This window comes from Nomascus leucogenys, chromosome 3 (genome assembly GCF_006542625.1).
Source record: "Nomascus leucogenys isolate Asia chromosome 3, Asia_NLE_v1, whole genome shotgun sequence".
NCBI lineage: Eukaryota > Metazoa > Chordata > Mammalia > Primates > Hylobatidae > Nomascus > Nomascus leucogenys.
In genome coordinates this window covers 120352282-120365446 of record NC_044383.1, presented here as the reverse complement: position 1 = coordinate 120365446, position 13165 = coordinate 120352282, and the positions used below count along the sequence as shown (strand labels likewise).

The window sequence follows — 13165 nt, the reverse complement described above, 5'->3', positions numbered from 1 at the left end:
GGTCGGAAGTTCGAGACCAGCCTGGCCAACATGGTGAAACCCTGTCTCTACTAAAAATACAAAAATTAGCCAGGAGCGGTGGTGGGTGCCTGTAATCCCAGTTACTTGGAAGGCTGACGCAGGAGAATCGCTTGAACCTGGGAGGCAGAGGTTGCAGTGAGCCAAGATCACACCACTGCACTCCAGCCTGGGCAACAGAGCCAGACTCTCTCAAAAAACAAAAAACAAACAAAAAGAAAAAAAGAAAGAAAAGAAAACAAGTTCCATGTGGGCAAGATCTGTCTGTCTGTTCACACCTATGCCCATGGCTCCTAGCACTGTGCCTATTGTATAATAAGTTATCCACAAATATTTATTAAATGAATAACAATAAATTTCAAGATTGAGGATAAATTTGAGTTTTAAGAAACCAGTATCAGTTCTCAACTGACATCTTAAAATGTAACTCAAGACATGGACTCTAGCCCTTAATTGGTCCCTAACACAAGTTACGTTACCCTCTAGACCTCAATTGTCTCAACCATAATGCAAGGGAGGAGGTAATAAAAGACCCCCTTCGGGTCCCCAAATCTCTGATCCTCTGAACTCTACTAGTTGTGTAGAATATAGAAAACATTTGATTTAATAGACATTTGACCTGAATATCTTGACCTTGTGTAGACCAGAGTTTAAATTCAAGTGCTTGCTGGGCCAGGCAGGAAACATAAATAAGTGAAGTGGCTTGGGTGGTGAATTGCCTTAAGCTATTTCCAATTACAAAGGCCAAATTGAAAAATATCGAAATAAAAAAGAATGCAAATGAAATAAAACCACAAAAGGAGGAACATCTGACTAGTTATTTGGAATCACAATCTCTTGAGGGGTCAAGTATTGTTCCTAGGCCTCATGTTATATAAATGTGATTAATGTTAAGCAATTGAAGAAGGATAAATCATTAGCTTGCAGAGATCAAGATGATAAGACTCCTGATCTCTGACCCTGCATTAATCTCTTGACCAGACTCCTGCTATCCTTGTCCAAACCATCATCTTTATGAGCGTGGCGGTTGATGATACCAAATTTGCAAACTATGGGCATGTTTGCTGTAGTGAGATAATGTGGCCACATTCCATCCTGACGGGTGTGGTGTGAAGTGGAGGACTGTAGCCCAGGGACAAAGGCATGAGAAACCCACTCGACTGTGTGAGTGAAGCCCACCACCCAGGATCCAAAGGCAGTAATGGTCCGGTGGGTCAGAGATGGAGCAACTGCTCTCAGGAAGCCCTCAGCCAAGCACAGGAACAAGGGCCCACACGCATTCTGCAGACCTGCCACACTAGTCTGAGCACAGAATGCTGTGCTTCCTCTGGTTGCTGGAGCTTGTGGACAGCTTTGACCCTCTGTGACCATCTGCCTGGTCACCAAATTCCAAAGCCATGAAATATTTTGGATTCCCCCATCTTCCCTAGTTTTCAGTCATTCTTCAAGTCTTGCAAAGCATTCTTCTAGCTGCCCTCCACACCCATCCCTGCCTTTTCACTTTCAGAGCCCCCATCTGAGTTCACGCTCTGTCAACTCCCTGTTGTTATAGCAGCCCCCCGATCCCCTCAGCTCCTGTATTCTTCAACTCTGGTCTTTCCTGCAAACTGCCAAGCCTTCTGAATTTCCATGGCATGAAGGACACATTGATATTTAAAGCTTTCCACCATGTGGCTTCCAATGATTTCACCCATGAGTCTTGCACTCCCATGGAATTGTTCAACCAAGTGTTGCCCAAATGTGCCTTGTTGAGTTTTGTTCCCACACCTTTGTTTGTGCTGTCCCACCCAGAGAGGACACCCTTCTACCGCCTCCTCGCCAGTCTAAATGGTGCCAGTGTTTTTCAAAGCCTGTTCAGGTTCTACTTCCTCCCTGAAGCCTTGCTCAACAACTTTGCCCATATCATTGCTTCCTTCTTTAAACTCTGACAAAACATTAGCTCTACCGCATACTTCACATTTAGAGGTAGATGATATCGGGTTTCAGATCTGTTTTGTTGATGTCTATGTTCTGTTCCTCAATCCAAATACAACGTCTAGGGAGCAATGAGTTAGCAACGAGGGTAGTAGTTTCTTAAAACAAATGCTCAGTAAATACTGTTGAATGTGATAAGCCCATCTAAGAGAGTCAATGGAAAAGGACTTTTTTTCTCATAGATACAAAGAACTGAATGCAAAATTACTATTTGCAAGACGGTATTATATCCTATGATACCAACCAGGGGCCATTTCCTAAAGCCTCACTAAAGCAGTTTGAGAAGCAAGCTTTCACTTCCCTAGAGATAAAGTATTTTTGCTACTTTTGGTCATGCAACTTGAGATATGAGAAAAACAACTTCCCTGGCTAATAGGAAACAAGCATTTTGAGAATTTCTTTTGTGTCTTAGGAAGAACTAATGACTTTAGCACAAACTGCTGAAGTGATCCATGGAAAGTCATATGCAAATTATTATAAACCAAAAAGGAATCAGTGACAAACCTATATTTTATATTTTAGTTCTTCTCTATCGTCATCAGAGGTGATTTTAACATTTCAACCTGAGAAAACTGATTTTTTTATAAAAAGGAAAAAATGTTTAAAAAAATTTATGCATACGTGAATATATTTATTTTGTTGAAGAAATGTTCTTTTTTTGTTTTTTGAGATAGAGTCTTGCTCTGTCACCCAGGCTGGAGTGCAGTGGTGCGATCTCGGCTCACTGCAACCTCCGCCTCCCGGGTTCAAGCGATTCTCCTGCCTCATCCTCCCAAGTAGCTGGGATTACAGACATGCGCCACCAAGCCTGGCTAATTTTGTATTTTTAGTAGAGATGTAGTTTCTCCATGTTGGTCAGGATGGTCTCAAACTCCCAGCTTCAGGTGATCCACCTGCCTCAGCCTCCCAAAGTGCTGGGATTACAGGTGTGAGCCACCACACCCCACCTAATTTTTATATTTTTAGTAAAGACAGGGTTTTGCCATTTTGGCCAGGCTGGTCTGGAACTCCTGACCTCAGGTGATCCACCCGCCTTGGCCTCCCACAGTGCTGGGATTACAGGCATGAGCCACTGTGCACATGTGCTCACTGCCTGAAGTAATATTCTTTAAATAAGGATGAACCAGAGTGGAGACAGATGACCATAACCGCTTTTTTTCCCTAGCAATTCCACCACTATTCAACTTTCCATTAACTGGAAGCAATTCAAAGAATTAAGATGATATCTTATTTCTGTCATCAGTAGAACTATTAATAACTTACTCTCGGCCAGGCGCCGTGGCTCATGCCTGTAATCTCAGCACTTTAGGAGGCTGAGGTGAGCAGATCTCTTGAGGTCAGGTGTTCGAGACCAGCCTGGCCAAAATGGTGAAACCCTGTCTCTACTAAAAATACAAAAATTAGCCAGGCGTGGTGGCAGGCGCCTATAATCCCAGCTACTCAGGAGGCTGAGGCACGAGAATTGCTTGAACCCAGGAGGTGGAGGTTGTAGCCAGCCAGCCACTGCACTCCAGCCTGGGCAATAGAGCTGTCAAAAAAAAAAAAAAAAAAAGAAGAAAGAAAGAGAAAGAAAGAAAAGAGAAAGAAAGAAAGAAAAGAGAAAGAAAGAAAAAAGAAAGAAAGAAAGGTTTATTTTCCAGATTCTCTGCAAAACTTCTGGACCACTGACATCTCCCTAAATGTGATATTCTGATATACCCCATCTTCTGATGTTTAAATTGTAACCTGTGACAATTCTTCTAGATGTCAAAACAATAGTGATTAAACATTCAACAGTTACCTTCTAAATATGATCTTTCTTCCACTTACCTAACCCAATACTTTCAAGTCTATCAGACAAGAAAAATCTCTTTCTACCTCCTAGGACTCATAGAAAAAAAGTTGAAAGATAGACTTCTGTTAGAAAAATAATTTTTAAAGATGTCCCCCCACCCAAAACAGAAGCCATGAGGATTTAAACAAGTGAAGCCAAGGTCCACTGATTTTTCGGGGGCTTACAGTTTGAAACGGTGTCTTTTAAATTCAAATTTTCTTCAAATTATTCTGTCTGCAGAATACTGCACATATTCTGTTTTTCAGAATGTACATGCTGTCATTTATTAAATAACTAAACTTTAATAACTTTCATTAATTTTTTTTTTTTTTTTGAGACAGAGTATCCCTCTGTCACCCAGGCTAGAGTGTGGTGGCTCACTGCAACCTCCGCCTCCCAGGTTCAAGGGATTCTCCTGCCTCAGCCTCCTGAGTAGCTGGGATTATAGGCATGCGCCACCATGCCCAGCTAATTTTTGTATATTTAGTAGAGACAGGGTTTCACCATGCTGGCTAGGCTGGTCTCAGTTGATCCACCTGCCTCGGCCTCCCAAAGTGCTGAGATTACAGGCGTGAGCCTTAATTTTAATAAACATTGTTGAAATTGTTAGTTGTGATAATGGCATGATGGTTAGACAAAAAAAAGTCATCAGAAACACATTCTGAAGAAATTATAAACCTTGAGTGGTGGCTCCCACCTAATCTTAGCACTTTAGGAGGCCGAGGCGGGAGGATTGCTTGAAGCTGGGAGTGTGAAACCAGCCTGGGCAAACAAGTGAGACCCCGTCTCTACAAAAAAAAAATTTTTTTAATAACTTATAGATAATTGTTATGATGTCTGAGACTTGATTTAAAATATTCCAGCCAAAAATAAGGCAAGATAGGTAAAAATAAGATTAGCAAAATACTGATAATTGTTAAAGCTGGATGATAGGTACATAGAGGTTTATTATATGGTTTACTGTTGTGTATGCTTTAAGTTTTATATAATAAAATATTTTAAAACTGCATATTGTTATTTTGCTCTTCTTATTATATCATCACGTTTTTGCCCCTCTTCAATCACACTCCCATGGCATATATCCTATTGGAGAAATTCTCCTTGAATCCTTATTCCAGGGAAAGAAAGAAAGAACCAAAGAGCTCATGTGGATTCAGCCAGGAGCCAAACTCCAGGTGCTGGTCACTTCTTTAGCTTCCAACTTCCTGCTAAGCCACAGGTGTTTCATGAGGACATTTTATTTATTTATTTATTTATTTAATATTTATTTATTTATTTACTTACTTATTTTGAGACAGTTTTGCTCTTGTCGCCCAGGCTGGAATGCAATGGCATGATCTCAGCTCATTGCAACCTCCGCCTCCCAGGTTCAAGTGATTCTTCCGCCTCAGCCTTCAGAGTAGCTAGGATTACAGGTGTGTACCCCCACACCCGGCTAATTTTGTATTTTTAGGAGAGACAGGGTTTCACCATGTTGGCCAGGCTGGTCTCAAACTCCTGACCTCAGGAGATCTGCCTGCCTCAGCCTCCTAAAGTGCTGGGATTATAGGCTTGAACCCCCATACCCGGCCAAGACTTTATCTGATAATAAATTTTCTCGCTTCTGCAAAGTACCTAAAGCTATAGGAGTTATAGAGCATTGCCTGCAAACAGTTGCAGTATATATAGTTCAAGGATTTCTATAAACTTGTGCTTAAAATGTACTATATGAGCTCTCCGGGTAATTTGCTACGGATGCTTTGTTTCTTGAGAACCATAAAGAATGATGTGATACATGTATGATAACGACACAGAGAACAAGAATTCTTGAAGACCCTGACTTCATCAGGAGCAGCTTCAATGTGGGGAAGATGTTTTTGAACAAATAGTGATAAAGAATCATTCACAAGTAAATGAGATCTGTAAGAATGGCATTTGCTTCATACAAAAGCCTCAAGGAAACAAGGTAACTGGAGCTTAACGCAGAAAGAAAGCTCGCATATGGCAATTTTCCCAAATAGGTATATAGTTACTGTAGAAAATCAATTAAAACTTTTTGGCATTAAAAAGTATTAAAAGTGGCTAAGTCATAAAGCATTCTTTACTTTCACGGTATGTTAGATTTATAGGTGCTTGGGAACATTTTAATTACTCATATGTGGAAATAATGCTGGCTGTCCTCCCTGAAAGCTGTCCCTCAAAACCAACTCCTTAGTTTTGTGACTGTTATCTAACCCTAGCTCCTTGAGGACTACTTCACTTACTGGAAAGGATGTCTTCCGGGGCAGAGTAACCTCAATAAAAAGACTTAAAATAATCTCATCGAGAGCAGTGAAAGGGAAGAGGGCTGGTTAACTTGGAAATGGAAAGCTAAGGTGAGACATAATAGCTACTTTCAAATATTTGAGATATTATTTCATAAAAGAGAGAGTAGACCTGTTCTTTGTAATTTAAGAGTGAGTTAAAACCAGGAATCGCCGGGCGCGGTGGCTCACGCCTGTAATCCCAGCACTTTGGGAGGCCGAAGTGGGTGGATCACAAAGTCAGGAGATCCAGACCAGCCTGGCTAACACGGTGAAACCCCGTCTCTATTAAAAATACAAAAAATTAGCTGGGCGTGGTAGCGGGCCCCTGTAGTCCCTGCTACTCGGGAGGCTGAGGCAGGAGAATGGCGTGAACCCGGGAGGCGGAGCTTGCAGTGAGCCGAGATCACACCACTGCACTCCAGCCTGGGCGACAGAGTGAGACTCCATCCCAAAAAAACAAAAAAACAGGAACCAAAGTTTCAAGGACCCAGATTTCAATTCAACCCGTGAAGAGCTTTCTAACAATTGAAGTAGTACTTCAGTGGAGTAGATAAATCCTGGGAAGGGATTCATACTGAGGCTGCTTAGTCAGGTAGGAGGGATTTTTTTTTTTTTCTTGTAGATGGTATCTCGCTCTCTCGCCAGGCTGGAGTGCAGTGGAGTGATCTCGGCTCACCGCAACCTCAGTCTCCCGCGTTCAAGTGATTCGGTAGGAGGGATGTTTTACAGTGGTGCTCAAAATGTAGTCCAGGAAATGTTACTGCTCCACACATTCTTCTTCTTGTTCTTCTTCTTTCTTTTATTTTCTTTTTAATTTATTTTACGTACAAAGATCTAGCATGGTTTCTTTCACTGGGTGGATGACTTTGGTAATCTATTCAAGGAAGATCACTTAGCCCAACGTAATGAAGTCTACCTCTTACTTTGCATACTGATGGAAAAATTGGCTGCACATAATCTGGGTCAAACCATGCTGGTTGGAGCAGAAGCAACAAGAGTGAGAACCCTGGCCAAATTTTCACGAATGGCTCTTGTAGAACTGCTATTGATGCATCTTGCTTTCAAGATTTCAATGAGGCAAAGAGGCGTGTCCTTTTTTCTTGAGATTTAAATTTTAATGGCATTTTTTCCCTTCAGTCTTACATCTACAATCATGTTTCCTATAAATGAAAAATGTATTACAATTACAAAAAAAATTCCACTTATAAAATATAAACCACCTACATATTTATGTATCAAATATCTTCTGTTCCTTTCAGATATACTGACAAACATAGGATGGCAATCTATTCTAGATTTTGTGTTATTGTGGAAAGAACACATAACATGAGATCTATCCTTTTAACAATTTTTTTTTTTTTTTTTTTTTGAGACAGAGTCTCCCTCTGTCGCCCAGGCTGGAGTGCAGTGGCGCAATCTTGGCTCACTACAACCTCTGCCTCCCAGGTTCAAGCGATTCTCCTGCCTCAGCCTCCTGAGTAGCTGGGATTACAGGCGTGTGCCCCCACACCTGGCTAATTTTTGTATTCTTAGTAGAGACGGGGTTTCACCATGTTGGCCAGGCTGGTCTCGAACTCCTGACCTCAGGCGATCCACCCGCCTTAGCCTCCCAAAGTGTGGGATTGCAGGCATGAGCCACCATGTCTGGCCCTTTAAAAGAAATTTTTTTTTTTTTTTTTTTTTGAGACGGAGTCTCGCTCTATCGCCCAGGCAGGAGTGCTGTGACACAATCTCGGCTCACCTCAACCTCCACCTCCCGGGTTTTGCCTCAGCCTCCCTAGTAGCTGGGATTATAGGTGCCTGCCACCATGCCTGGCTAATTTTTGTATTTTTAATAGAGATGGGGTTTCACCATGTTTGCCAGGCTGGTCTCGAACTCCTGACCTCGTGATCCACCCGCCTTGGCCTCCCAAAGTGCTGGGATTACAGGTGTGAGCCACCACACCCAGCCTTAACAATTTTTTAAGTGCACAATATAGTAATGTTCTCTAGGCACATGTTGTACAGCAGATCTCTAGAAATTAGTCGTCTTGCCTAAATGAAATTTTATACCCATTGAATAGCAACTCATGCATTTTCCCATTTGCCCCTCCCTGCAGCCCCTGGAAGCCGCCATTCTACTCTCCGCTTCTATGTGTTTAGCTGTTTTACATACCTTATGTAAGTGGGATCGTTCAATATTTGTTCTTCTGTGACTGGCTAATTTCACTTAGCATAACATCTTCCAGTTTCATCCACGTTGTCACATATGGCGTGATTTCTTTCTTTTTTAAGGCCAAATAATATTCCATTGTATGTATTTACCACATTTCTTTATCAATTTATCCATCAGTAGACATTTAGGTTGCTTCCTCATCTTGGCTGTTGTGAATAATGTTGCAATGAACATGGAAGTGAAAATACCTCTTTGAGATCCCAGTTTCTCTGATTTCCACATATTCTTTGATACTGGTCCACAAGAGAAGGAGCTTGTACCAGATCGTAAATTCATGCACTGCTTCCTTCGTCAATAGAGCTTCACAGGCCTGGCACGGTGGCTCATGCCTGTAATCCTAGCACTTTGGGAGGACAAAGTGGGTGGATCACCTGAGGTCAGAAGTTCAAGATCAGTCTGACTAACATGGCAAAACCCCATCTCTACTAAAAATACAAAAATTAGCCAGGCATGGTGGAGCACGTCTGTAATCCCAGCTACTATTGAGGCTGAAGCAGGAGAATCACTTGAACCCTAGAGGCAGAGGTTGCAGTGAGCCAAGATCACACCATTGCACTCTAGCCTGGGCAACAAAGCGAGACTCCATATCAACAAAGAAAAACAAAAGCCTTGTTATAAAGAGAAAATGTCAGTGAAACTAAACAATGACCTTAGCGTCATTCTTGAGTATTTTGATTATTGTTGTAATGGAAGGAATTTATCCACTAAGTAGTTGATGAAACTATAGAATATTTGCAGTAATCGAATGACCACATTACAAAATATATATAAACGGAAAAGCAGTTTTAACACGAAGGTCTCTGTAACTTCATGAGAATATATTTGATTGATTGTTTGTTTGTTTGTTTGAGACAGAGTCTTGCTTTGTCGCCCAGGCTAGAGTGCAGTGGCACGATCTCAGCTCACTGCAGCCTCCGCCTCCTGGGTTCAAGCGATTCTCCTGCCTCAGGTTCCTGAGTAGCTGGGATTACAGGCATGCACTGCCATGCCTGACTAATTTTTGTATTTTTAGTAGAGATGGGGTTTCACCATGTTGGCCAGGTTGGTCTCGAACTCCTGACCTCAGCTGATCCGCCCACCTCGGCCTCTCAAAGTGCTGGGATTACAGGGGTGAGCCACCACGCCCAGCCTGAGAATATATTTGAAAGCTAATATCACAGTAGTATAAAGTTGTCAAAAACATGGATCACTGCTGCTCTGTGGAACTTGTTATATGAAATCTATTAATTGTATCTGAGTACAACCACTATGGAAAACAGTGTGGAGATTCCTTAAAGAACTACAAGTAGATCTACCATTTGACCCACCAATTCCACTACTGTGTATCTGTCGAGAGGAAAAGCGGTCATATACGAAAAAAACACGTGTGTGTGTGTATATATATATATACACATACATGTGTGCATATGCATATATACACACATGTATGTGTATGCATACACACATATACATATATATACACATGCATGTATGTTTGTGTGTGTGTGTCTGTATATATATATATATACACACACATACATGGAATACTACTCAGCCAAAAACGAACAAAATAATGGCATTTGCAGCAACCTGGATGGAATTGGAGACCATTATTCTAAGTGAAGTAACTCAGGAATGGAAAACCGAATATCGTATGTTCTCACTCAAGTGGGAGCTAAGCCATGAGGACGCAAAGGCATAAAGAGGATACAGTGGACTCTGGGGACTCAAGGGGAAGGGCGACAGTGGGGCAAGGGATAAAAGACTACACACTGGGTACAGTGTACACTGCTTGGGTGTTGGGTGCACCAAAATCTCAGAGATCACCACTAAAGAACTTATCCATGTAACTATACACCAGCTGTTCCCCAAAAATCTATTGAAATTTTTTTAAAAATGAAAAAAGCACCTGACAGAAAATGCTCAATGAATATTATGTATCATTAAAAAAATGTGTCTGCACTAAGAAGAGCCTCTAAGTGGACTAAATAATATATATTGCATATGTACATGTGCTATTTGAGAATACAAAGATCCTGTTATGATTATAAAATAAGAATACAGGCCGGGTGCAGTGGTTCACGCCTATAATCCCAGCACTTTGAGAGGCCGAGGTGGGCGGATCATTTGAGGTCAGGAGTTCGAGACCAGCCTGGGCAACATGGTGAAACCCTGCCTCTGCTAAAAATACAAAAATTAGCCAGGCGTGGTGGCACACGCCTGTAATCCCAGCTACTCAGGAGGCTGAGGCAGGAGAATCACTTGAACCTAGGAGGCAGAAGTTGCAGTGAGCTGAGATTGCGCCACTGCACTCCAACCTGAGCAACAGAATGAGACTATGTCTCAAACAAACAAACAAAAAAAGCATTTAAAGCGCCACTGAATTAAAAGTAGCTTTTAATTAATATGTATTTTCCCAAGCAATATGTACTAAAAGTATCATTTCTGTTACGTGGAGATTCAAACACTTTTTATGTATTGAGTGTCTACAGTGATAAATTTGCTAATAATCCAGGGCCTCTTCACAAGGCTGTGCAGTTTGTGCACTGCAGACAGTGCTGGGTGAGTTCCAGTGCCCATGTGCTAACCCAGCCATCAGCCTAGTGAAACTGCATCATGTGTAAGGGGACCAACTGCCCCGGTTTGCCCAGGACTAAAAGGCTTCCCAGGATATGGGACTTTCAGTGCTATACCCAGCATGGTCCTGAGAAAACCACCCTAATTAGAGCACAGACATGCCATATGTACTAGCTTCAGCCTTGGAATCCTTTCTCTAGAACTATAAGCCTAAAATAGCTGAAATGATGAAGCCATTTTTATATCACTTCTTTTCTCTTTATGTTTTAAAGGTGAGAGAGCCATGTAATCATGCCAACATCCTGACCAAGCCCGATCCGAGAACCTTCTGGACTAATGATGATCCAGGTATTATTGGAAAAATACAACCTGTTTCCTGTTATGTACAGGATGCATTCTGTAGTAAAGCTCTACACAAAGGCAAGGTTTGGGGGGAAATATTATTTTTGTTTGTTTGTTTTTTGTTTTTGTTTTTTTTGAGACGGAGTCTTGCTGTGTCACCCAGGCTGGAGTGCAGTGATGCAATCTCAGCTCACTGCAAGCTCCACCTCCCAGGTTCACGCCATTCTCCTGCCTCAGCCTCCCGAGTAGCTGGGACTACAGGCGCCCGCCACCCCGTGCAGCTAATTTTTTTGTATTTATAGTAGAGATGGTGTTTCACGGTGTCAGCCAGATGGTCTTGATCTCCTGACCTTGTGATCTGCCCGCCTTGGCCTCACAAAGTGCTGGGATTACAGGCATGAGCCACTGCGCCCAGCCTTGTTTGTTTATTCTTACCTAACCCAACACTCAAATACACTTCGCAATTAATTTTTTTTGTTGTTTTGTTTTTTTTTTTTTTTTTTGGAGACGGAGTCTTGCTCTGTCACCCAGGCTGGAGTGCAGTGGTGTGATCTCGGCTCACTGCAACCTCCACCTCCAGGGTTCAAGCGATTCTCCTGCTTCAGCCTCCCAAGTAGCTGGGACTACAGGCATGAGCCACCATGCCTGGATAATTTTTGTATTTTTAATGGAGACAGGGTTTTACCATGTTAGCCAGACTAGTCTCGAACTCCTGACCTCAGGCAATCTGCTGAGCTTGGCCTCCCAAAGTGCTGGGATTACAGGTGTGAGCCACCATACGTAGCCGTGCAATCAATTTTATCCTAAAAGTCCTTTTGTTATATCTTCTTTTCAGTATCTAAAACGTATACACTAGATCCCTTTGTCGTTTATAAGTATGATGATTGGGTGTTCATGTTCCTGTGTGAGATATGCCTCCTTCAAGCCTTGTTATGATGTCCGCACATTACCTGCCTATCATTAAAAAATATATATATTATATATATGTAATATATATAAAATATATATATATATATATGTCATCAGGCACAGCTTTGTGGATTGTGAAGCATATTTAAGTGTTGGGAGGAATGAGGAATGAGTCTATTTGCTGAAGTAGAAGACAGGAGTCAAATAAAGTGAGCAAACACATGAGTCCAAGTTTGTTTTCTAGGGCAAGGAAGAGATTTGGAAACCCAGGATGAATTATACTTCAGAATACTTATGGGAGGGCATGTATACTTGCACTATGATATTAGGGCTATACATCTAATCAGAATCAGAAGAATGCCACTTTAGGAGATCAGAGAATATGCTTCAGGTTATATGATTAGAAATTACGCTTAGACAAAGAGTAGGGTATGTTCTCATAGCAAATAGAAGACATTTAAAAATTCTTTTTCACAAACACACATGAGCCATGAGGCCTAATTGCACAAAGTAGACACTAGAAATAAAAGGGGAGGTGAAGCAAAAAGGAACTAAAACAATTAAGAGAGTGATAATAGAGCTTTCACCTTTTCTAATGAAATAGGTCTAATGAAATAGAAAACTCACGCTGATATCTGATATTTGTATTATGCCTCATGCTTTTACAAGGGGTATTCACAGAAATCTAATGTAGTGTTTGCCACAATCCCTTGAAATAGGAGGGACAGCCCTTTCCTTGTTATGCCTCTATTAGAAATGAAATAATAAGCTGAATAGGTTAGCTGACATATCCAGAGCTCGCAGCCAGAAAATACCAAGGCTGGGAGAATGGAGAGTGGACTGCCCAGTTCTATAGCACACTTCTTAGGAAGAAGCAGCTCTCCTAGCAGAAACAGCTTGGGCTAAATCTGTGCTATAATCTGTTCTTCATAAAAGGGAGTCAGAGGCTGTGCCTATTAGCAGAAACAGAAGGACTTGAAAAGGAAAGTGAGAAACTCTCTGATGGCTTTTTTTTTTTTTTTTTTTTCAAAGACCAGACTTACGGTCTAAACA

General features: G+C 41.6%; 1 protein-coding gene and 1 non-coding gene across 3 annotated transcripts in view; both read left to right on the top strand.

Moving 5' to 3' along the window:
* The window catches only part of SGK1 (serum/glucocorticoid regulated kinase 1), a 149112-nt gene that overhangs the window by 97679 nt on the left and 38268 nt on the right, over positions 1 to 13165 (top strand). Inside the window, exons 1-2 of one of the 2 annotated variants that reach the window (XM_030809707.1) lie at positions 6782 to 6799; positions 11134 to 11209. Coding sequence is in view for 1 of the 2 variants with exons in the window: in XM_003255746.4 (XP_003255794.1) it covers positions 11134 to 11209 (76 nt within the window). In the remaining variant the exon portion in view is untranslated. Of the gene's footprint in view, positions 1 to 6781; positions 6800 to 11133; positions 11210 to 13165 lie in introns of those variants that run through there. The other variant, XM_003255746.4, reaches the window with a different exon arrangement.
* Positions 12060 to 12163, top strand: LOC115834584. Its single transcript, XR_004029523.1, has one exon. It is a non-coding gene; the product is annotated as a small nucleolar RNA U13 (small nucleolar RNA).